This window comes from Brassica napus, chromosome C2 (assembly GCF_020379485.1).
Source record: "Brassica napus cultivar Da-Ae chromosome C2, Da-Ae, whole genome shotgun sequence".
In the NCBI taxonomy this organism is placed as follows: domain Eukaryota; kingdom Viridiplantae; phylum Streptophyta; class Magnoliopsida; order Brassicales; family Brassicaceae; genus Brassica; species Brassica napus.
In genome coordinates this window covers 10,864,288-10,890,040 of record NC_063445.1, presented here as the reverse complement: position 1 = coordinate 10,890,040, position 25,753 = coordinate 10,864,288, and the positions used below count along the sequence as shown (strand labels likewise).

Below are 25,753 nucleotides of genomic sequence, written 5' to 3'. Positions count from 1 at the left end.
TAATGAGAACTTGTGTCATATTGCACAATATGATTGTAGAGAACGAACGACACGGATACGCTCAAATTGATACATCTGAGTTCGAGACCGGAGAGTCAAGCAGAAGTTCGAAGGTGAAAAGGAGATAAAGTATTCATGTCCACAATATGTTAGGCTCTCGCAGAGAAGTTCGAGATATAGAGAAGCACGATCGTTTGAAAGCTGATTTAATGGAAAATATTTGGCAAAAGTTTGGTGATCAAGATGAATAATCTTTGTATGTTATTGAATTTCTCAATGTATTGAATAAAAAAATGTAATTTTTTTAATGTTGTCTAATCTTAATGTATTGAATAAAGCTTTATATATTATTATATATATTATTAAATTTTATTCATATATTTACAATATATTGAAAAGTTAAAAATTAAAAAAAAAATTATTATTTTATTCCTATGAACCTCTCTTCAGGTTCACCAATGTAACAACACAATAGATAGAGATTCATCACTATACATGATCCCACCAAAAAAATATTAAAAAAACTTGGTGAACTCCAAGAGGGGGTTCACCAATGCTCATGTTCTTACATTACACACTGAAACCTTTTGCTAAAGCAACAGTGAAACCTTCTTCATGAGGGTTTTACTCAATGTGGAGACCGATATATAATTCAATCATTGTTTGGAGTCTAAATTTATATTTTGAAATGTTGGATAGAAGAAACCTAAATGTGGAATATGTGATTTCTTGGTTTTGTAGTTTTAATTTTTTCTAATTTTGTGTGGGTGAATATGTTGACTTATCTGTGGGAGACATAGATACCTCAAGAATGGTAGAAAATCGGGAAATTTTTGAGGCTGATGCAGTATGCTGATACACTTCTTTCAAGTGATGTATTGTTGTCTGATTAAATATATACTAGGTTAAGACCTGCGCCTTGCGCGGGATCAACATTATATATATAAATTATTATATGTATTAAATATTTTTATATATTATAAAATAATAAATATATATTAAATAATTAAAAGTCAGTAACTATTAAAAATATAATTAAATTGGTGCGAACATATAAATCAATTGTATTAATCCAATTTTTTTTTTATTTGATAGGATATGTTATTAAATTTAAATGATACTAACATAGATAATATATTTTAGTATATTTTTAATATTAATGTCTATTAAATGATGATTTCTACTCATATAGTTTTTTGATCATTTGTATCTTTTATAAAAAAAATTTAAATTACTGATAACAAAATTTTCATTGTGGGATTAATAGTTTTAGTAATTTATAATTAAAAAAAAAATAAGTTGTCAATGATCGTTCAAAACTTTTATCAAAAAAATTGTTCAAAGTAAATTTTGAAACTAAAATATTGTATTTTATATGGTTTATAGTTTAATTTAAAACGATATATATATTAATCTTATTAATTAATTAAATTAGACTTTTTACTTATATAATTTTTGTAATCATTTGTATTTTGTTATAACAAAAATTTTAAACCATGGATCATAAAATTTTAATGTGAGACTTTTAACAGTTTTAGTAATTTATGGCCGTTTGTAAAAATTCAAAATATAACATATACATAAAAATCTAAATTTTTATTATATGGTTATTGTGGTTGTTTAATTTATTTAATAGCTTAAAATTAAACAAATATGATAGAAGATACACTATTTTTTTATCAAATTTCTATTATTCAAAATCATTAATTGCCATATATATTTTAGCCTCATTAGGCAATTCCGTAAATTTTATTTAAGGAAATAATAAAGTACATTAATGATGAATTTATTGTTAGTTTGATAAAAAGCTTATTATATAATTAGATGGACCAACATATTTCTCTAATGATTCTAAGAATCATTCTAGTGATGACATGTGGCTACAAAAAGAAGTTGTAATGCTTCTCAAATAACATATACATAAAAATCTAAATTTTTATTATATGGTTATTGTGGTTGTTTAATTTATTTAATAGCTTAAAATTAAACAAATATGATAGAAGATACACTATTTTTTATCAAATTTCTATTATTCAAAATCATTAATTGTCATATATATTTTAGCCACATTAGGCAATTCCGTAAATTTTATTTAAGGAAATAATAAAGTACATTAATGATGAATTTATTGTTAGTTTAATAAAAAGCTTATTATATAATTAGATGAACCAACATATTTCTCTAATGATTCTAAAAATCATTTTAGTGATGACATGTGGCTACAAAAAGAAGTTGTAATGCTTCTCAAATAATATATAGGGGATAGTCATTTTTCATCAGTTTATGTTCGTTCCCCATGGTTTAAACGATCTTATAATAATCTACATTTTTTATGAGTTAAGACTTCAAAGAGTCTTGTAGCCGGCGCTGATGAGTGCGTCCTGAACGTGGCAAGCAATAGAAATTTTGTGCTCGTTCCACAATTCCAAGATAAAGCTCCACTTCTTGACTCTGTGGTGGTCGTTGGAAGTTTGGTTTGACCTTTATGTGACACATGTCATCATCATGCCTTTGTACAGTTTTTAAGGGCATCATTATTGGTGTCCTTTATATTGAGTTTTTAAACGTAGGGTCCCTTAGTTTTTAACTAAAAAAACTAAAAAACGACCCTTAAATGAGAGACTTGAGAGAAGTCCCTTAACGTTTTTAGTTAAAAGTTAAAGGGATCCTACACTTAAAGACCTCAACCTAAAGAACACCAATAATATTTCTCTAAAGACTTAATTGGAATCTTATGCAGACGAGACAGAAAAAGGTTCAAGTGGTTATACCTTTTGCATTTCATGTAGGGAAAAGAGTCATTGTGACATTGATCATTTCAAAGTTTGAATTACCAACAGTTTTATTTTTTGATTTGGTTTCATTTTTTCTCCCTTTCACGTCTAAATCATGAAAGACCGCGTGCTGTAACTATATTAGAGCACTTGAATATTTGAAATCTTGTGTAGCCTCTTTATTCTGTCGTCCTGTTATTATACATACATCATGTATGATCACAAGCTCATGATGTGTTATCAGCTAAAAGTTAAAAACTGTGTGCTATATACCAAAACTGAATAAAACAAGCATTGTTCATGTGTGTTGCTAAAAGTTAAATACTATGTGCTATATACCCAAAAACTGAATAAAACAAGCATTTCTCATGGCCTAGATTGAAAGATGCATTTTTATTCCAGGTTTTTGTGTGGGTGTATTATAATCTCAATTCGAGTTTGAAAATTTGAATAATATATAGTTATAAAAAATTGAATATGATATTATATGGTGACCATTCTATAATTGTGGGGACAAATAGAAACCAAGTCAAATACACAGATAAACTTCTCTAATCTCTCCCGCCACCCACCTCCTCTAATCTCGCCTCCCATCTCTCTTTCTCTCTCCTATCTTATCTCATGTTTTGTCTTAATATAAAGACATTTAACTCAATTCTTAATCCAAAGTCACAAGTCATCTCTTTCTCTATCTCTTTGGTTTTGTTTTGTTTTCATCTCTCTTCTTGTGGAAAGCAGTACTATGGCTATTGTTGCTGCCGTTGATGATTCTTTCAAGAGACCAGGAAGTGTTCCTTTCAGCTGGGAGGTCCGACCCGGTGTACCCAAGACCTGAGTTTCTCAACCCGGTACCGGAAACGGAAACACTCCTCTTCTTCAGCCTCCCAAGAAACTCTCTCCTCTCCGTTTAAAACCACTGTCTCACTCCCAGCCACTTCTCCCGCCGGCGCTATCTCCTCCGTCGTCTTCTTTCATCTCCTCTCGCTCCAAGAGCCGCTCTCTATCCCCTCTCGCTCCTTCATTTCGTACACCCTCGAAGCTCAAACCGCCGCCGCCGTCGCAGTCTGGACTCTACTCTCCGGCGCCTTCTTTCCGTTCAACCCCGCGCGCTTTCTCCGAGCGGTGGCAGCTCAACCGTTCTGACCGGGTCAGACCCGGATCCGAGTCCGAACCCAGACCCGACTTTGGTTTCGCCGGACTTGGGTGTTTTCCGACGCCGAAGTTTAGGTTGAGGAAGAGCAAGACCGGTGGTCGGAGAAAAACCGGGTCGAGGTCGGACCGTGAGTACTGTTCCGATATGGAGACGATGTCTCCGTGGACTGCTTCTAGTCGGAGGTCGGTTTCTCCGAGATGGGACTCGCCGAAGTCGTCGTTCTCTTCCCTCCGGTTCTCGCCGCGACTCGCCAGCGAAGCTGAATGGGTCGGGTTTGGGCTATTTTAAGCCCATTTTAATGAAATGGGCCGTGATTGGCTCTTTTAATGTTTGGGCTAGAATGTAATATTCTCAAATTTTGGTTCCTACATCTAATGCCAATAGAGTTTTTTTCTTAATATCTCTGTCATGTTTTGAAGTTTTGAGTGTGGGAAAATCTTTTAAAAGGGTCGAATTAGTTAATTTAAAATGTAAAAGGGGGATTTATTGAATTTTGTAAAGAAAGTAAAGGGCTCTCAATAAACTTGCAACGAAAGTGCCATAGTTTCAGAACACTTAATAAAGAGATGCATAAGAGAGTGAGAGAAGGAGAGAAGGAATAGATCAGACATATAAAAGTAATGAAGATCAAACCAGTCATGGCTAGAAAAGAGGTTATCCTATTTATTTTTGGCTAGAAAAGAGGTTATCCTATTTATTTTTTTTAGTATATGATTACTTCTGATGACATACACAAGGGGTATGTATATATATACTCAAAAAAAATTCCTTGCTTCTATGAAAACAGCATAACCAAACATTTTTTTTTATTTCACCACTAAAAAGACTCTTCTCTTGGTGTCAAAGCTCTCCATCTTTTCCTGAGAAGAGCTCTCCTATCAAACCAAAGCCTCTTGGATATGCCTCCTCCGACGACAAATCTCCTCCATTGTCTTGATATCCACTGTTTAAAGAAAAAACTGTTTTGTAGATTTGATGGAAACAACAACAAGAAAGAGAGGAGAACAAGAAGGTTCAGAACTTGGGAAGCTTGTCACAGTCTGAAGGAATCCATCCAATCCTCTGCTTCTCATTGTCGTAGATCACCATTATCCCTTGGAATGATATATCTATCACACACACACATACATAGCCATAAGACATCAACATTTGTTGTCAAAGTAATAAACATAAACAAACTTGGTTTATATCTCTTTACTTACCCCCAATGATGTTGTAGTTCTCAAGCCCAATCTCAGTTCCGTTTAGAATCCCCAAACACACGTTTCCTTTTTCCTGAAAAAGAAAAAACACACAAACTCTCAGTCTCAGACTCTCTCGGCCATGGATTTTTATTGAGATATACAGGTCATATGTGAGACTCACAGTGATAATGAGATATGACTCGGGTGGAATCTGAAACAGCTGACCGTTCTTTTGACTCCCAAACCGTAAAGTAATCGTCTTGAAGTATTTCTTGACATCATGTACTGATTTCAAAGGCTTCATGTCTTTCCAACACACCGGTAAGCTCTTATCTTCTTTTGTGTCCTTCAAAGGCTTCCCCTTCAAGTCTTTCCTTATCTACAAGAGATATGTTCACCCCAACTCAGTGATCAAGAAGTGGGAAAACACACAAAGATTAACCTTCTTACAAGATCAAGAATCGTTTGGTAAGCTTCGGCATTGAAGTAAGTGTAGGAGCTTCCACTATCGAAAATGAAATTAATGCCTTTCACACCAGTGGTCTTGTCGTTAAAGAGAAGCTCTGCTGGTCCAGTCTTGTAGTTTTTACTAAACAGAAGAGTCGCACCATGAGCTTCAACTTGGGAATCATAAAAGTGACAAAAAGAAAAAAGGTTGCTCTCCTCACCTAGGTGGCTTAAGAGACAGTGAAGTCCATGTGACACCAGAAGAAGGAACAAGCTCATCTCCGATAGAGAGAAAGCCTTTACCGTTGTGGCTCAAGCAATGCACAATCACATTCTTGGTTACCCCTAAGGTACTAAGCTGTGACGAGATGCTTACTTTGCCTCTGCCAAGGCCAAGGATCCCCGCTGTTGGAGGAGGAGGGTGTGGACCAGGGTTCTGCTGATCATACCCACATCTAATAAAACCATTCAAGAATCAGGATAACAAGCAAGATCACTAACTTTTTCAGCTTGAATTTCAAGAACTAACCCAAAGGTCAAGTGGGGACTCATAGTGGAGCCATTTTCGAGTCTGAGAGGGAACTCATCAGAAACGAGAGCACCAACAGAGGATGCATGATCAGAATACCCAATTTCATAGTCACACTGGTCCTCAGGGTCATCACAAGCTTTGCTCTGGGGAAGGTCAAGGCCAGAACAAAGGAGGTGGGAACAAGGCAGAGTGTTGTGATTGGGCTTGTACTGACTATCACGAGGCTGCAAGAGAAAGAGATATAGCATAGATTCAAGATATGATGCCACACACACACACACACACACAATAAAAGCAAAATCAAAAAGGTATAATAAACCTTAGTGCAACCGTTGCAGGGAGCATCACACTGAACCCAAGTGAGGTCACTGCCAGTGTCAATGTCCAAGTCAAAGAGGTTAGGTGGGTTTCCTATGTTCAGCAACACATAATAGTACCTGAGATGTAATAAGAAAAAAAAAAAAAAAGATGAGTTCTTGAAATGCAAAGAAGAACTCAAGAAATCAAATTGGGCCATTTCAATCGAAGTCAAACATTGCCAAAGATCTGATCTTTGCATTAAACGGAGAAGAATCAAACTAACAAATGGGTCAGTAAAAAGAGATGAACTTTGAAGTTACCCAAGAGGATAAACGTTGCCGGAGACGGGGAAGACGACGGAGGAGCCGAGACGATGGTTCTGTAACTTGACCTGGCTTTTGGAGGAGTCTTTGGTAGCTTCAGAACGCTGAGCACAGAGGAGGAGCACATAGAAGACAGCTGGAAAGAGGTTTACTGTCTGCCTTTTGGGATTCATCATTTACCTTCTCTCCAAGAAAGCGAAACCCACAGATCCCAAGGAAAGGTTTCCTTTTCAGAGGGGGAAAAAGTTTGACACTTGAGCTGCTACTTCCTAGATTATTTTTATATATATATACGAATAGAGAGTGAGTATCTCACTTTTTAACTGCTAGCAAGTTGTGTTACAAAAAAAAAAAAAAAAAAAACTGCTAGCAAGTTGTAAGTTGCAAGTTGCAAGTTGCAAGTTGCAAGTTGCAAGTTACAGAGGTTTTTCTTTGAGTTCCCAGTAGAGTTTACTTGATTGCAGAAAAATGTCAACGCCCATCGGTCACATGACGGGAAATCGGCTAATTTCTACATCAACAAGGGCTAACAGTCTCGATCAGTACATAAACATGTTACATGTGCGAAAACATACATCAATTAGTACAAAATTTAATTTTCATACGTGAATTTTCAAAATTTGGTTTTATCATACATTTACTTAATTTTCGTTAGTCAAACGTTGAGTTGCCGTAACCAGTAACAGAAAATCGGCTAATTCCTACATCAACAGGGACCAATGGTCCAGATCAATACATAAACCTTTTACCTGTGCAAAAACATACATCAACTAATACAAAATTTAAATTCAATATATGAACTTTCGAAATCTAGTTTTAAGATACACTAAAGCTTGACATGCGTGTCCGCACGGATATTTATTGTTAATTTTTTATAAATTGTTTAATGACGTTCCTAAATATATAAAATTTTGTTCATTTTTATGTTCCTACACATAAAAGCCAAACCCACCCGGATCTGGAAAGCCCCTATTTGAATCCTACCAGAAAATTTATAATACCCGAACAAAGCATAATTTCAAAACCCAAAAAAAAATTCGATATCCGAAAAAACCAATCCATACCCAACCGCATACCTGATATCCATATCTTAATGAAGTAGTTTTTTTTTTGACGTCAATCTTAATGAAGTAGTTAAAAAGTATAAAAATGTAAAAGATATAATAAAACACTTAAATATAGGTAAGTTCTGTTTTATATTTCTATAAGACATGCTGTCAAATTATTTGGAAAAAATGCAATTGATAAAGTAGTTAAGTTGAGTGAAAATAAGAAAAAAAAATGTAATAAATCTGTTGAAAATAATGTTAGTTTTATTTTGTACTTAAATTTAATAAAATAGATTTACCTAATTTTCACTAGTCAAATAATACCGAAATTAAATTGTCTGTCACGTGTTGATTAAGTAAATTTTTTTATTGTATTATGTGATAATTAAACCATAGTACGTAGTAATTGAAAGAGAGAAATGAGAATGTTTAGCTTATCGAAAACATTCTCTTTTCTCTTTGTTCAATTTTGTCTTCTTTCGTTTTCTCGGTGTTAGTGTTTTATGTTATTGAAAAAGTTGAGTAAAAAAATTAAAGAGAAAAGCTAACTAATGAATTACAAGAGAAAAAAATCGTTTTACCTACATGATTTATTTTTCTCATTCAATTACTAGCTAATACAGTTTAATTACCACATAATACAATAAAAACCTTACTTAATCAATACATGACAGACAATTTATCTTCGATATTATTTGATTAGTGGAAATTAGGTAAATGTCAAGCTTTAATGTATGTTAAAACAAGATTTCAAAAGTTCATGTATTGAACTTAAATTTTGTATTAGTTAATGTATGTTTTTGCACAAGTGAAGTGTTTATGTATTGATTTGTATTATTGGTCCCTGTTGATGTAGGAATTAGCCGATTTTCTATTACCGGTTAACGACAACTCAACGTTTGACTAACGGAAATTAGGTCAATGTATGATAAAACCAAATTTTGAAAGTTGATGTATGAAAATTAAATTTTATACTAGTTAATGTATGTTTTCGCACATGTAACATGTTTATGTACTGATCGGAACCGTTGACCTTTTTTTATGCAGGAATTAGTCGATTTCCCGTCACATGACTGATAAAAAAAGGGTATATTAGGCGGAATATGCTCGCCCCCATACGGCACACTCTTATTTTTTTAGGCCATTTTTTTGAATAATTTAAATTCACTACAACATAAAATGTTACATTTTTTTTTTAAATGTTACATGATGAAACAGAGAAAACGGTAAAATAATAAATAGCAAAGTAATATGGATAATTTGATTAATAATTCATTAGTGGTTCTATATTAAAATATTCAAAAAATTATATAAATTAATAAAATATATATATGATTGTATCAGTATTAAATAGAATTATAATTTATAATAAATGAGAGTTTACTATTATAACAGTAAAGTAAGCATGTTTCTATTCACTTTTTTTTTAGAAAAATAACAATCATATATTGTTCTGTAAATTTAGATAATACATTTTTGTCAAATTTTAGATAATCCTAAATTAAGAAGAAGCTATTTTTGTAGTAGCAGTAAAATTAGGCGCGTGAGGTTCACTTGTAAAGTTTAAATGATAAGAGATATGATTATTATCCGGTTAAAGAGTTGAGTGAGTGAGTGACTCCAAACACATCCAAGTGGCAACGCATCCGCTAACTTTCCGACACATCTCCAAGTCACTTCTATCCTCGTTTCGCCACCGTCCGGTGACAACATACATGGCTCTTTCTCTCTCCGCCGCATCTCACTCACTCTGCTCCTCCTCCACCAGAGTCTCTCTTTCCCCCGGCGCCGCCGTCTCCTCCCCATCTTCCTCTCCTATCGTTGCTTTCTCTTCCTCACCACATTATCTATCTTCTCTCCGGAGCGTCGCATCCTCCTCACTCTTCCCTCATTCCTCCTTCCTAGTTCAGGTAAGAACCAATAACTTGCGAAACTCCGTACGCAACCATACCTTTCGTTCTGATTCTGAACATTTTCGTGTATGATTACCTTTTTCAGAGAAAACATCCGAGCAGAGGTTCTTGTGGCACGGTGGTGTCTCCCACGTGTGCTGCCTCTGATGCAGCTCAGCTGAAAAGCGCTAAAGAAGACATCAAAGTCCTTCTCCGTACAGGAAGATAATTGAGTTTTTGTGTGTTTTGTTTGAACATGATCCACATATTTCATTGCAGGTTAGGTTGGGATGGCACGATGCTGGAACGTATAACAAGAACATCGAGGAGTGGCCACTGAGAGGTTGAGCTAATGGAAGTCTTAGATTCGAGCCTGAGCTTAAGCATGCTGCAAACGCTGGTCTCATTAATGCTTTAAAGCTCATTGAACCTATCAAAGAAAAGTACTCTAACATCTCTTACGCCGACTTGTTCCAGTTAGCTAGTGCCACTGCTGTTAGAGGTAACCTTGAGTTTGGTCTAGCGGGAGAAAAGACTATCTATGTTGGTCTTAAATAACTTTTAATGATAAACTTCAGGAGGCTGGTGGTCCTGAAATACCGATGAAGTATGGGAGAGTTGATGTCTCAGCACCTGAGCAATGTCCTGAAGAAGGAAGACTCCCTGGTTAACTTCATCTTTTCCCCCATTGTCTGTTTCCATGTGTTTTTTTTTTTTTTTGTTTTTGTTTCAGCTTTTGTTATGTGATTCATTAACATAATGATTCTGCAAACATATGTAATGTTTTAGATGCTGGACCGCCTTCACCAGGTGATCATTTGAGAGAAGTATTCTATAGAATGGGACTAAATGATCAAGGTTTAGTTTGTTTGTTTTGTTTTGTTGTTCATGTTGATTCTCAATTTCTGACAGTTGAGGATGGTTTTTATTCAAAGCAGGAGATAGTTGCTTTATCTGGTGCACACACCCTAGGTCGATCCAGACCAGAACGTAGCGGCTGGGGAAAACCCGAGACAAAGTACACGGTATTAGTTCATGAACAATGACAAGAATCTAGCTTCCTTCATTGTTGAATAGTCTAGTGTGTAGAGACGTTATGAAAGTTGATCAAAATGGCAGAAAGCTGGACCTGGAGAACCAGGAGGACAGTCTTGGACAGTGAAATGGCTCAAGTTTGACAATTCCTACTTCAAGGTCCCTCCCTTCTTCGTTAACTTAGATTCTAAGCTCTTCAGTTCCTCGAACTGACTTGTATGAACTATGCAGGATATCAAAGAAAAGAGAGACGAAGATCTTCTGGTTTTGCCCACTGACGCAGCCCTATTCGAAGATCCTTCATTCAAGGTTTACTAAGATGCAGCTGAATCATTTCTTTGTTACTTCAAAGATATATAAGTAATCTATTTTGCTTTACAGAACTATGCAGAGAAATATGCTGAAGATCCGGCTGCATTCTTCAGGGACTACGCTGAAGCTCATGCCAAGCTCAGCAATCTTGGGGCAAAGTTTGATCCTCCCGAGGTAACGTCTAAGCTACTTTGTGTGTTACCATCTTGAACCATCCACATAAAATGAACCATGCGTAGTCTAAAATTGCTACCACTAAACTTTAATCAGGGCGTTATCATTGACAATGGACCTGCACAACAAGGAGAGAAGTTTGTAGCTGCTAAATATTCCACTCAAAAGGTTTGTCCTTAGGACTTTTTGTGTGTTTGTAGCTTATTGTGTAGATATATACATTTTAAGAAAACTGTTCTTGATGTGGATATTGGCAGAAAGAGCTTTCGGATTCGATGAAGAAGAAGATAAGAGCAGAGTATGTAGCTATTGGAGGAAGTCCAGATAAGCCATTGCCCACTAATTACTTCCTCAACATCATAATTGCCATCAGTGTTTTGATCCTCTTGTTCACTTCCTTGGGTAATAACAACTCCTCTGATTACTCTGGTTTCTAAATTGTAAACATTGCTTTGATTCTTCTCTTCTGCATATATACATAACTTTTGTGTTCATACAATAATCTTTGTAAACGAACACATCATTGTAATAATTTGGTGAGAGACTAGAGACAAAACTACAAACCATAGCTCTCTTTGATTAGGCTAACCATTGTGTTTGTTTCCACAAGCAAGCAAGATTATTGTTTTGTTTTTTTTAATGATCTAAGAGGAACTTTTCAAGTTTTAAAAAACCACGTGCGACATGGACGTGCGTAGTTATGCTATCAATCAATCTCATTAATACTTGTTGGGAAAATCAAAGTTTCATTTACAACTAAATGGAATTGATTCAAATATTAAATTCTGAATCTAGAAAGATGTATGCATTTGAGTTGGTTGGCAATGGCATGGAAAACGATGTTCCTACCTCTAATGACGCCATAAGCTTACGATGAGTCGGTGCGATTAGGTCAGACTCATTCCTTTTGTTCTACTTCTAATCCTCTTCTTTGAAACTTTCTTCTTCTTATTTTTTTTTTCTTTCTTTTGTATATATGATTGATGTCGTATATAAAAATGCAAACTGGTGTTGTAGCATCAGATTAGACACACCCACGACCAAACTTATTACACTCTGTCTCACCTGTTTAAAACGGCACACAACTACAAAAACAAATGCAGTATTCCAGCATTTACAACAAAAGAACAATTACTGTCAAGAGATTTGTGAAACTAAGACAAGATTAGTTATATATAGATAGATAAATTAGATAACATGTCACATGTGTCTGTCTATTTTGTAATATTCACTTTTCTATAGAGACTTGTAAATACGCATATTAGTATAAGAGTTCAAAGAGATCCAAATAGATCTAGAAACGTGGCATTTTGAGTGAGTGAATGAGTTAAAATAACTTATTGCTAAACAACACAATCATTATTGTGTTTTGCCACTGATTATGGACTAATTAAAGCAAAAGCAAGTGGGTAATCATGTAAGTTTAAGTGAGAACATTTTTTTTGAGGATAAAACGAAAAATCTCCATGCTGTTGGTTTGGTTGTAATTTGGGGTTGGGGACCTTGGGGTTTGGACAAGAAGGGTGCATGTGAACTGGATTTGGAGACACATGGCCTACTTTTGTCACCCAAAAATCTCAATGTCTCATGTTACATGCATTATTGTTACAATATTCAAAATATACATGCATTATTGTTACAGTATTCAAATAATTAACTGTATGTTGTGAAAAGGAAACATTCAAATATATGTGATTTAATCTGAAGAAGATATTCACTGATATACATTTTCACTGTTGTGAACACTTGCATAAAACAAAGAGTGTTGACTTCTTAAACAAGTGAAGTTGGTTTTGTTGCTTATAAACCAAAAAAAAATCCATAAAATTTACTGAATATTTAATACTCAATTTTCTTATAATCCAATTTAATATACAACTAATTTATTTATTTTAATATATAATCGAAGCAGTACATATTCACTGTTTTTTGAAAATTAACTGTGAAATAAGATGACATTAATCGAAACTTGTTTCAAAATTTTTTAAATAATTGGGCTATTTTTTCCACGATATACAAATTATTTACATCTATCCCCTTATACATTAAAATCGAAGTCACTTTAGTGATTTCTGCTGACATGCCATTAATATAGAGCTTCTCAGAAACATTGTTATAATTCTATTGGTCGATTTTTTTGAATTTTATTTTTCATTTATTTTAATTAATCGCTTACGTAGACAAGCCCAAAACTATTGTCGATTTCGTTAAGCCCATATATAGCTAGGGAATAATAATTATCGATTTAGTTTAGCCTTGGGTACCCGTTCGGGTTCGGATCGGGTATTTCAGATTTTCGGGTATTTCGGTATAGAGGTGTAGAACCCGTTCGGGTATTTCTGTACTTCGGGTCGGGTTCGGGTATTTTTAGTTCGGATTCGGTTATTTCGGATCGGGTTCGGATATTTAGATTTTGAAAAAAAAAAATCATTTCTCAAGTTTCTTATATTTAAAAATATAACTTCCAGTTAGCTAATTTTTTTTATTTTTAATAGATTGAATGGTTAATAGATTTGGACATAACATTTTAAAACTAAAAAGACATTAATTTAGTTATTTTTTTTTTAATTTTGGATGTAACTTTTTGTTAATTTTTGAAATAAAAAACTTGACATGCATTTTAAGTGAGTAGCAAATCATTTTTTTTTCGTAATTGTATGTATATCATATGAACTTAAAGTATGTGTGGTATCAATATAAATATTTTATATAAAATGAGAGATGTAAACTAGAAATATAAGGTTAATTATACATATGTTCGGTTATCTTCGGATATCCATTCGGGTTCGGGTATTATCCGTTCGGGTTCGGATATCCAATCTCTCCTTATTCAATACCCGTTCGGGTATTTTGCTACTTCGATTCGGATTTCAGTTCGGATTTTTCAGATCGGGTTCGGGTGCCACTTTGGATATCGGGTAAAGTGCCCACCCCTACTAATTATGTTGTTTGTTTTTAATAACTTACTTTTCTAATATGAATTACTTGCGCAAGTTGAAATCATTAAATATGCAAATAACTTATTGACAAAATTTGTTTTTAATAACTTACATTTCTAATATGGATTACTTGCGCAAGTTGAAATCATTAAATATGCAAATCACTTATTCACAATATGGATTACTTGCGCAAGTTAAAATCATTAAATTTTATCGATTTAGTTTACCATTGGGCAAGATTTAGAATTAAAACAAATATTAAAAACTTTCCCTATTATTCAAACGGTAAACTGGCGCATGTTGATATCATATTTATTACATTGCTTACAGAATATTTTAATGTTTTTAATTAGGTTGTTTGTTTTTAATAACTTACCTTTTTAATATGGATTACTTGCACAGGTTAAAATTATATCATATGCAAATCATTTTTTGACAATACACATTTAATATCTTTCTTTAAACGATTTCATTATTTATTATGCGTCATTAATATGAGAAAAAAATCGACTGTATATATATATGAGACACCCAAAGTCTTAAAATACAAACATTCTCTTTTCATTCTTTAAACTATTATTCACAAATCTCTCCTCTCATACTATTAAGGTATTACGACGATCCTGCTTGTTTGCTAAGAAAAATGTGTTTAGGCGCAAAGGCTCCTCATCTTTAGAACCATGAACTCAACTCTTTGTATCTTGTCTCCAAAAAGCATGTCTGGTCTATTTTTTCCATGTGTAGAATACTGGTAACGACAATATGGTCTTCTTTTTTTTATATGTAGACCAGGTCGTGAGAGTGATAGTGATCCAGAAGACCTTGAACATGCTGTGAAGCTTCGCCAAGTTAAAGCAGTTCTTGAAGAGGTTCTTTAGTACTTTCTCTTTTTTTGTTGAATATAGTCCGGAGAAAGTATTACATAGTATCATTTAGTAATACTATCTTATATCATTTTTTTGTTGAATATACTATTTTATAAGTAAGCTAGCATTCTGTATTTTTTATTTAATTCATGAGGTCATTTTCTCACAGTAGAGAACCTTTTGGAATGGCGGAGAGAGGAAATTTCTCAGGGATATACAGGAAGGTTCAACTGAAGCCGCTGAAGAGGGATGGTGAAGGCAAAGAAGAAAGACCTGTAGAGGCCCTTATGATTCTTAAATACGGCGATGTTCTAACTCACGCTGGTAGAAAATAGGTGTTTACATACTCTACCATTTAATTTGTCATTGTTATATATATATATGTTTTCCAAATATGGAAGAATTGTTTAACTTATTGATGTTTGCTTCATCTACATACAGGCAGAAGAGCTTGGTAGATATAATTTTTTGTAGGTTTCTAATTGAATTTGCTTTCTTTATTGAGAAATGTACTTCATAATTTATATTATTCATTGATAATATTTTAATTTTTATTATATTTTCTTTTAATATGTCTACGTAAATGTTGTTTTATTATTTATGGAAAAATAATATTATTCACCTAAAATAAAGAATTACGACACATATACAATACAATTCTAATTAATGATAATATAAAATATGTTACTTCTAAAATTGTACACTTTTTATTCCATTTTTTAAATGAAAGTATCTTCGTAAACACACAAAATATTTTGTGACGTTGCAATTATACATACACACAATATCTGTCTCTTCATACTGACGTTATTATGTTCCCTTACGTGAGGTGCGGACCGAGAAGGAACACAGGATGCGGGCTGATCATGTTTTTATGCCCCCACACGGTACAGACCGGTCACCTAGTAAACTATTAAAACAGAAGTACAATTAAAACTTGACCCTGAGTTTTCCTGAATAATTACAAGTGAACGCCATTGCTTTTTTCTTTAAATCGTTAATTAACTTAATTACTAAACTAGCTAATTTTAGTTCTTTTTGCAAACAAGCTATACCATTACTATTTAAAATTACCAATTAATTATCGTTATTTTTTGTCTACAGAATCATACCATATCTATCCAAAATTAAATTATATACTTTATATCTCAATTGTGTACGTGTTTCAGTGCCATTAATTTATTGGTTTGGTATTTTCTACGGAATCATATACAAGTAATCAAAATTTCAATTTCATACTTCATACTTCTTTATAACAATTTTATATAACCTACCACATCAAAAACATATCCGTAATATATTTTTGTCGTCTAACTATGGTTTTAATATATAAAACTAAACGATTGCATGTTTTCGTTCATAATTATATATATATATATATATTATATATATTATTTTTCAATCGGTTGTTCTTATATTTACAACCCTGTGTGTTTAAAAACTTTTTTTTATAATTTTGACAATTTATTTAAATGAGTCAAAATGGATTGAGAATGTTCAAAGATAAGTTCGGTCCACCAAATCTAAACTAATAAGTTCCTTGCACAATTAAATCAATAACATTTTATATACCTTTCCTATATTTAACCAATCAGCATTATTAAACAGATAAGAATCAGCATCATCCGTATATTCTCTAACAAACCACCTTGCACATCACGTCCAATTTAGCTGACAAAGTCACAAAACAAATATACTGTTACCAAAGATTTACTCCTACTAAATGACCAATATTTATCTTTGCAAATCAAGTTTTACTTGCCTAATTCACGAATATACTGTTATATATTCCTTTAACAATAAAATAATATTTATTGTGAAATTTTTCAAAACGTATATTATGTTGTTATAATTACTTCAAATCACAACTGAATAAATATTTTCTTCAGATTTCTTATTAAACCTACACATGTTTTTTCTTTGTAACTGCCTTTAAAACCTACACATGTTCCTTCACCGATCTATATTATAATAGATCAGTTTTTGCTCACTCCTCAGCGCGCCACGTCATCGTTTTGTGGGCCCCACTTTTAAAAAGTGTAAAAAAGTGTCAAGCCCTTGGCTCGAACCCGGGTTATTGAGATATAAACACCAACATTTATACCACTAAGCTAACTGATACCTTTGTACATTGATGGCCGAACCTAATATATATTTATGAAGGTCGGAAGCCCTTGCTTCTTCGGCTTCCTCTGTGGGTCGGTCCTACAAGTGTGTTTTGGGTTTCATTTTTAAATGGGATTCACCACGTTATATGAAAAAAAAACTTAAGTTTGCAACAATTATGGTTTTCCTATATTGTAAACTGTTGTAGTTTAATATGAGTTCTTTTCATCATTGTCTCAAACAAGTCTGAGTTACAGAGTTGCGCCGTGTGTATGTTCGTAATCTATTTTTTCACCGGTGAACTCTTCATGTCCCCATCTTAAATCGCTTGATCATAAATGTTCCTGATTTGTAGCCCATTTGTAAACCATATATATATGATTCTCATCTTTGATGAACTCAATCTGCATCTCCACAAAACTCATTGATTCCTCTTAGCTTTAACCATCTTCTAGAAAATGTTTATCTCTGCCTCTCCAGTTCGTCAAACCGGCGTCCCGGCGTCCGTCACTCAACCTTCGAGTCTCTCCGTCTTGGACTTAGTAGTCAGAGCATAGCCTCTGGCTTCCTCCGCTTCTGGGATTCCTGAACTTCAAGAAAGACATGGAGTTTGTGGGAATCACGGTTCTTTTCCTCGATGAAAAGGTAAGTTAATCTTCGATCTATCACACTTATTTAACATAATTGTTTTAATTTATTTCCTGATTCTTTGTTGGATAATACTATTTGCAGATTCCGTGATTCATGGGTTTACTCCCGTCGGACGTGCTAATCATTACATGCCATCTTTGAAAGCCGATTTCATTGTGAAAGTCGATCGTTTTGAGGTTGCTAGGTGCTCCAAGTGATTGCGAACACAAACCTAGAAATTGGTAAACATAGCATATTTGGCAGCTCCAAGCAAGATTACAATCAGGCAAATTCAAGTGGAATGACATACCTACAACTGAAATTGGTAATTAGTCAACAACTTATCCCATATCTTCCTTATCTGAAAAAATCTACTGTGTTTCTGATCTATTTTTTTATCTACGCAACTTTAGCCTCTGTCATGGATAGCTCTCTCCCAAGAATTGCATTGACTATGGTTTTTGGGAAGAAAAAGATCTTGCTCCTGAAAAAAAACCGTGACAACCCTGTTGTAAAATTTTAGTTTGTGCAGAACAAAAAACTTTGATTTATTTTCTATTTAGTATAGTGATAGTTGTTGACAATCATTAGTTATTTGTCAATATGTTTTTTATGCGGCATTTCAGAACTCTCCATTCCAAGCGGAACAGCAGATGGAAGCTAATTTTTCTGGAAGCTCCTCGACATCAAGACAGAATCAGAAGATAAATGTTGGTGGGAGAGGTTAATCAAGGGAATACTTCAGAGAAGTGAGACAGCCTAGTCAGACTTCATCTTTTGTACAGCCTGAGCAAAGAGTGGAACCCACAAAACACGAGAGAAGAAAAAACAAAACACGAAATTAACATATTCAGATCTTATCTCTTTCATGTCTAACATCTGGCGCCGACGAAACTCAACACCCACGGCAGACGAAGCTGATGCAAGTAAACCTCTCATCAATCATGCTTAAAATCAATCTACATTTTTCAATCTCACAAACTAAGAAACAATTTTACCTACATGAATCGGGAAATTAGTGCCCACATTCCCGACATAGAGAAAAAAAGGAGTTGAAGTCCTAGCAGTTTTTTCAGTATTAGACTAAACCACAGATTCAAGGCTCAGTTATTTTGAAACCCTAACATTTTAAATCCAAATTTATTATATTTTTCCATGCATTATTTGATTTATATACAAACAACTACCTAAGTAAACACTAACAAGTTCCATCACCCTCAACTTTGAACATATAAGATATAAAAATATCAACATATGACTTCGTCGTTCATTCTTATATCAAACTCATCAACCTATGTAATATCCAAAGTCCCATCAATCACATTATAGACAAAAAAAACAATAAAATCTCGTAAACAAAACTATACAATACACCTATAATGTAGTCAACCCTGCGCTTGCGCGGAGACTATGCACCTAGTATATATAATACTTAAAATCTCATCATTTGAACCAAATAAAACCTAAACATGTCAAACGATTCATCTTTCTCTCTACCTAGGGAGAGTTCATGAACTTTGTATTATTCAGACTGGACAAGTGTCCGGACAAGACAGACAAAGGTTCAATTCCGCGTAGTGGACACACTCAGTAAGTTGATCCTGGCTCGAGTTTATATTTGTGTGTATTCCAGTCACTACAAGAAAAATGACTTTTATTAGCGGACGAAAAACGCTATCTATCAATACGATAGCGGTTTATGAAGCGCTGTATCATCGCCCGTCATAATAGGTCAACCACTTTAGATAACGGTTTTTTGCAATGCTATCTTATTGTCATATATTATAGCGTTTTTTGTATGCAATTAAAGAGTCTTTAATAGCATGAATTTTTTGTTATTATTTACTTTTAAATTTATTTATTTTAGAATTATTTATTTTAGAATTATTTATTTTAGAATTATTTTTTATTTAATTATTTAAAAATAAAAACTTAATTAAAATTTAAAATTATTCATAGAATCAAATTTTATTTATTACTTAAATTTATCTATAATGAAATTTGTTTACAAAAATACAAAAAAAAATCTAATTAAATAATAAACCAACAAACTAAATAAACCAAAAACTAAACCAGACTTTAACCTAATTACTAACTAAACACACCACCACTTCGTTGTCTTCTTCATCTACAGGCCGCACCACCACCTTCGTCTTCGTGTTTTTCCAGCCATGATCCTTCTTCTTCATCCTGGGATTTGAGATGCAAGTTGCAGAGAGGAGGCAAACATCACATCCATCTAGACCTAATCTCGTCGCCTCCTCACCAACTCGCCGTCAGCTTCCTCTTCCTGAATCTGAAGCCGTCATCTTCCTCCTCTAGCCGCCATACCTGCCTTGCCTTGCTTCCTCCATCCCTAAAAAAAATAATACAGTTCAAAACAGAGAGAGAGAGAGAGAGAGAGAGAGAGAGAGAGAGAGTTCTAACCGTGGTTGTGTGGTGGTGGTGATGCTTGGACGGCGAACGAACGGTCGTGTGGTGGTGGTTGTGATGCTGGGACGGCAAAAACAAACGGGTGGTTGTGGTGGTGGTGATTGAGGAAGATAGAGATCCAAAGAATTAAAAAAGATATGAGATCATATTTAGATCTGTAACAAAGAGAGAGAGAGAGAGAGAGAGAGAGAGAGAGAGAGAGAGAGAGAGATAACGTGAGACAAGAAGAAAGAGATTGAGATATGAGATGTGTGATTTCTAGCCATAGGATCAAAAATATTCAGTGGTTAAGATAGCTATCCTTGTAATTAAGATATTGACCAATGAGAAAGAAGAAAAAAGATAAACCAAACATATTTGTGGCCATTGGATTGAAATCAATCAAAGGCCAAAATTAATCCATTAAAAACTGTTTTCATTTAATATAATAATTAAGTTAAATATTTATATATAATTTCGACCAAAAAATATATATAATTAATGTAATTATAGTTTGGTTCAATGTTTCAAATAATAGACTGAAATTTTAATATTATTTATAAGTTATGATTTACTTTAAATGTAAAATGAAATTAGTTTAAAGGTTTAAAATACAAGAGTATAGTAAATAAAATTAGTTTAAAGGTTTAAAATTTAAACATATTAATTTTTAAAAATGTATGCTCAAAGTTTGGTGTCTAACTTTGAGAACATTAGATTTGTGATTTATTATTTAGTTTGATAACTAAATGTGTATATTGAAGGTTTGAGGTTTATTATGATATATAAGATTTGAGTATATAAGGTTTAGAGTTCAAGGTTAAGACTTTAAGTTAAAATTCGAAAATAAATTTGAATTAATTTGAAGAATTAAGTTTAAGTTTGATTTTTTTTTTTGAATTTAGATTTTAGATTTAAAGTTATGAGTTTAGAATAAAGGTTTGAGTATAGGGTTTGGGGTTAAAGGTTTAAGGTATTGGGATTTAAGATTAATTATTGAAAAAGAAATAATTTTTGAATTTATATTTAATATTTGAGGTTAAATTTAAGATTTGATATCAAAATAGTTAGATTTTGAAGTTATGTTTAAAGTTTAGGGTTTAAAACTTGTTTAGGGTTTAGAGATTTAAAAAGTTAAAGATAGCGTTTTTAATAATGCGCTATTAAAAATACGCTAGCATAGCGTTTTTAAATATACAGTTCTATCATAGCGGTTCTAAATATACAAACGCTATCTAAAACTAACGGGTATGTCAATCATAGCAGAAAGGCAAAAAACGTTATCCTTCACTGCTATCAAAGCCCATTTTTCTTGTAGTGAGTACATATTTTATTATTCAGAACCTAAATAACTTGCCATAACTTTCAGAGGAAATGATCTTGCATGTTGTCTTTGGGAAAAATATGCTGATCAACTTGAACCTCTTTTTCAAACACAAATAACAAGATGACTATTAATGAACAAAAACATATCACAAAATCGAATGGAACAAGAAACAGAATAATCAAACGTGTACAAAGAGATTTTCAAAAATCTTGAAGAGAAGGAGCGATAAGGTATGCCGTTTAAATACCATTTTGCAATGAACTAATTATTTTCTAATACCTATTCGCTTTTGTTGGATGAAAGTACATTTCTTTTTAATTATTTTTCCTAATAACCGTGTCTTATTATCTAATACATTATTTGACCATTGGATGTTTGAGCAGCAAGGACGTGGATTTTACTTTTAGAAATAATAAAGACTGATTTCATTGTTTCTTTTAGTAACATTGGGATTTAAAGTGTATTACTTATTTTTAAATAATGCATTTGTTTTTATTTTAGTAAGTAGTACTATAATCTTCCAATATAAAGATCAAACACAATCGTTCAAGTATATTGAGAAATGCAAGCATCACTCATTAACCAATATCTTTTGGATGGAAGTATATTGTGATTTCATTGTACGATTATTATTATTTTAGATTTTTTTTTTTAAACTATAGTTACAATTTTAATGTTATTTTTAATACATTCAGTAACAAAATGAATTTTAGTTTTGTTTCTTTTAATTCTAAACATCCTCCTATACATTAAAAGAGAAGTCACTTTAGTGATTTCTGCTGACATGACATTAATATAGAGTTTCTCAGAAAAATTGTTATAATTTTATTGGTCGATTTTTTTGAATTTTATTTTTCATTTATTTTAATCAATCGCTTATGTAGACAAGCCCAAAACTATTGTCGATTTCGTTAAGCTCATATATAGCTAAGGGATTTAGTTTAGCTTTGGGCAAGATTTAGAACTAAGACAAATATTAAAAACTTTCCTTATTATTCAAACAGTAAACTTGCGCATGTTGATATCATATTAATTACATTTGCATAGAAAATATTTTAATGTTTCTAATTAGTAGGGGTGGGCGTTCGGGTCAGGTATTTCAGATTTTCGAGTATTTCGGTATAGAGGTGTAGAACCAGTTCGGGTATTTCTGTACTTCGGGTCGGGTTTGGGTATTTTTAGTTCGGATTCGGTTATTTCGGATCGGGTTCGGATATTTAGATTTAAAAAAAAAATTAAAATTTTCATTTCTCAAGTTTCTTATATTTAAAAATATAACTTTCAGTTAACTAATTTTTTAGTTTTAATAGATTGAATGGTTAATAGATTTGGAAATGACATTTTAAAACTAAAAAGGAATTAATTTAGTTATTTTTTAAAAAATTTTGGATGTAACTTTTTGTTAATTTTTGAAATAAAAAACTTGACATGCATTTTCGGATCGGGTTCGGGTGCCACTTCGGATATCGGGTAATTAGATTGAAATCCACCCCTACTAATTATATTGTTTGTTTTTAATAACTTACCTTTCTAATATGGATTACTTGCGCAAGTTGAAATCATTAAATATGCAAATAACTTATTGACAAAATTTGTTTTTAATAACTTACCTTTCTAATATGGATTACTTGCGCAAGTTGAAATCATTAAATATGCAAATCACTTATTCACAATATGGATTACTTGCGCAAGTTGAAATCATTAAATATTATCGATTTAGTTTACCCTTGGGCAAAATTTAGAATTAAGACAAATATTAAAAACTTTACTTATTATTTAAACGGTAAACTTACGCATGTTGATATCATATTTATCACATTGCTTACAAAATATTTTAATGTTTCTAATTAGGTTGTTTGTTTTTAATAACTTACCTTTCTAATATGGATTACTTGCGCAAGTTAAAATCATATCATATGCAAATCATTTTTTGACAATACACATTTAATATCTTTCTTTAAACGATTTTATTATTTATTGCGCAAAATATTGTGCGTCATTAATATGAGAAATAAATTGACTGTATATATATAGGAGACACCCAAGGTCTTAAAATACAAACATTTTCTTTTCATTCTTTAAAGTATTATTCACAAATCTCTCCTCTCATACTATTAAGGTATTACGACGATGCTGCTTGTGTGGTAAGAAAAATGTGTTTAGACGCAAATGCTCCTCATCTTTCATCGACTCTGCCATCCACTTTGCCTTGGAAGTTCAATAAACCTGTACAGCCTAATAAAAGACTAACCCGCCAAGGTAATGGGCACTCAGAAGAGCTACGTTGTGTCATCGCTGTTATTCGACAGTATGTTTTCTTAGCATATAAATCACCTTTATCTCCTCTATACTTCTATCTGTTAAAATTTTGTTATTATATGACAGTGGCGATCGAACTCCAAAACAGAAGGTGAAACTAAATGTTACAGAGGAGAAACTGTTAAACCTGATGCTGAAGTACAATGGTGGAAAGCCAAGAGCTGAGGTGCTAGAGGCTCCAGTTTTTCTGTCATCCATCTTTTATCAGAGCCTTGATTCATTTTATATATTTTTCTTCTTTTTGTAGACAAAACTAAAAAGTGCAGTCCAGTTGCAGGACCTATTAGATGCAACAAGAATGTTAGTTCCCCGTACAAGGTAGAACTCTGAACTTAACTCTTTGTGTCTTGTCTCCAAAAAGTATGTCTGGTCTATCTTTTCCATGTGTTGAATACTGATAACGACAATATGGTCATCCTTTTTTTATATGTAGACCAGGTCGTGAGAGTGATAGTGATCCAGAAGACCTTGAACATGCTGAGAAGCTTCGCCAAGTTAAAGCAGTTCTTGAAGAGGTTCTTTAGTACTTTCTCTTTTTTTGTTAAATATATAGTCCGGAGAAAGTATTACATAGTATCATTTAGTAATACTATCTTATATCATTTTTTTTTGTTGAATATACTATCTTATAAGTAAGCTAGAATTATGCATTTTTTATTTAATTCATGAGGTCATTTTCTCACAGCAGAGAACCTTTTGGAATGGCGCAGGGAGGAAATTTCTCAGGGATATACAGGAAGGTTCAACTGAAACCGCTGAAGTGAGATGGTGAAGGCGAAGAAGAAAGACCTGTAGAGGCCCTTATGATTCTTAAATACGGCGGTGTTCTAACTCACGCTGGTAGAAAACATGTGTTTACATACTTTACCATTTAATTTGTCATTGTTATATATATATATATATAATATATATATATATATATATATACGTTTTCCAAATATAGAAGAATCGTTTAAATTATTGATGTTTGCTTCATCTGCATGCAGGCAGAAGAGCTTGGTAGATTCTTCCGATACAATATGTATCCAGGTAAGGCCCTCTGATCTGTTACTTTTATTTTGAAGTATTTCACCGATGAAATGGCCTTAAATTACATACTTTTTTCAGGTGAAGGGACTGGTTTGCTTCGTATCCATAGTACATACCGTCATGACCTTAAAATTTACAGCTCTGACGAGGGACGTGTTCAGGTACGTACACCTTTTACATTGATACTACTGAAGATAATTAAGCATATGTGTTGGAAAAAAAAATAATGTTTGAACTGGTTTGCATATGTTGACCAGATGTCTGCAGCTGCTTTTGCTAAAGGCCTGCTTGACATAGAAGGACAGCTGCGCCAATCTTGGTTTTCCCTTCTTAATATTATATTGTTGGTGCTTAATTTGCAATGTCATCGTGTGTTTACTAATAATGTCTTTTTATCTTTCTTGCTTCTCAAGGTTTCTTTGGTTAGCAAGGACTCTTCCATGTTGGATGGTCTTGATACTGCCAACATTGAAATGGAAGCTGCCAAGGTTTGTCCCATGACTTGAGTCATTTTTGAAGTGTGTGTATCAGTCAATCAACAAGATTGATTTCATTATAATGGACTATATATGCAGACTAGATTGAATGAGATTGTAACGCCTGGCAAAAAAATGATCAATAAATTATTACTATTTATTATTATCAAATCATAGTAGTAATTATCAAATTAAATACGCAAAAGGCAAAACAAAAAGAAAGAGACATAACATAAAATAAGTTAGCATATTAAATTGCAATTAAGCCAAAATATTTCAAAGCAGTCAAACAACCTAGAAAATTAATAATCGAACCAAATACCTTTTTTTATTAGACCGGATATTAGTTCTACCAATAATCATGGTCAACTTACCAACATGGTGCATATATGTCAAATGGACAAATCTACGTTTAAGTAACCCAACCTGTAAGGTAGCTGGATTTTTTTTGTGAATCTCGTGGACTGATCTATT

General features: G+C 33.0%; 2 protein-coding genes, 2 long non-coding RNA genes and 2 pseudogenes across 4 annotated transcripts; 4 read left to right on the top strand and 2 right to left on the bottom strand.

Moving 5' to 3' along the window:
* Positions 1–3,110: 3,110 nt before the first annotated feature.
* On the top strand, positions 3,111–4,458 carry LOC125581554 (annotated as a pseudogene).
* A 135-nt stretch (positions 4,459–4,593) lies between these two features.
* On the bottom strand, positions 4,594–7,002 carry LOC125581553 (aspartic proteinase Asp1-like). Its single transcript, XM_048747194.1, has 9 exons — positions 6,711–7,002; positions 6,410–6,527; positions 6,088–6,314; positions 5,780–6,013; positions 5,562–5,700; positions 5,293–5,490; positions 5,130–5,202; positions 4,949–5,036; positions 4,594–4,870 (listed from the first exon to the last, which is right to left on the bottom strand). Exons 1-9 carry the CDS (start codon positions 6,887–6,889, stop codon positions 4,768–4,770), a joined length of 1,359 nt encoding a protein of 452 aa, XP_048603151.1. The 5' UTR covers positions 6,890–7,002; the 3' UTR covers positions 4,594–4,767.
* Positions 7,003–9,354: 2,352 nt separating this feature from the next.
* On the top strand, positions 9,355–11,809 carry LOC125581551 (annotated as a pseudogene).
* A 7,859-nt stretch (positions 11,810–19,668) lies between these two features.
* Positions 19,669–21,840, bottom strand: LOC125581550. The gene is made up of 2 exons (XR_007319169.1): positions 20,144–21,840; positions 19,669–20,072 (listed from the first exon to the last, which is right to left on the bottom strand). It is a non-coding gene; the product is annotated as an uncharacterized LOC125581550 (long non-coding RNA).
* Positions 21,841–23,671: 1,831 nt separating this feature from the next.
* Positions 23,672–24,627, top strand: LOC125581549. The gene is made up of 4 exons (XR_007319168.1): positions 23,672–23,763; positions 23,841–23,940; positions 24,022–24,092; positions 24,208–24,627. It is a non-coding gene; the product is annotated as an uncharacterized LOC125581549 (long non-coding RNA).
* A 143-nt stretch (positions 24,628–24,770) lies between these two features.
* On the top strand, positions 24,771–25,309 carry LOC125582170 (inositol hexakisphosphate and diphosphoinositol-pentakisphosphate kinase VIP1-like). Its single transcript, XM_048748726.1, has 3 exons — positions 24,771–24,803; positions 24,882–24,964; positions 25,061–25,309. Exons 1-3 carry the CDS (start codon positions 24,794–24,796, stop codon positions 25,307–25,309), a joined length of 342 nt encoding a protein of 113 aa, XP_048604683.1. The 5' UTR covers positions 24,771–24,793.
* Positions 25,310–25,753: the final 444 nt, after the last annotated feature.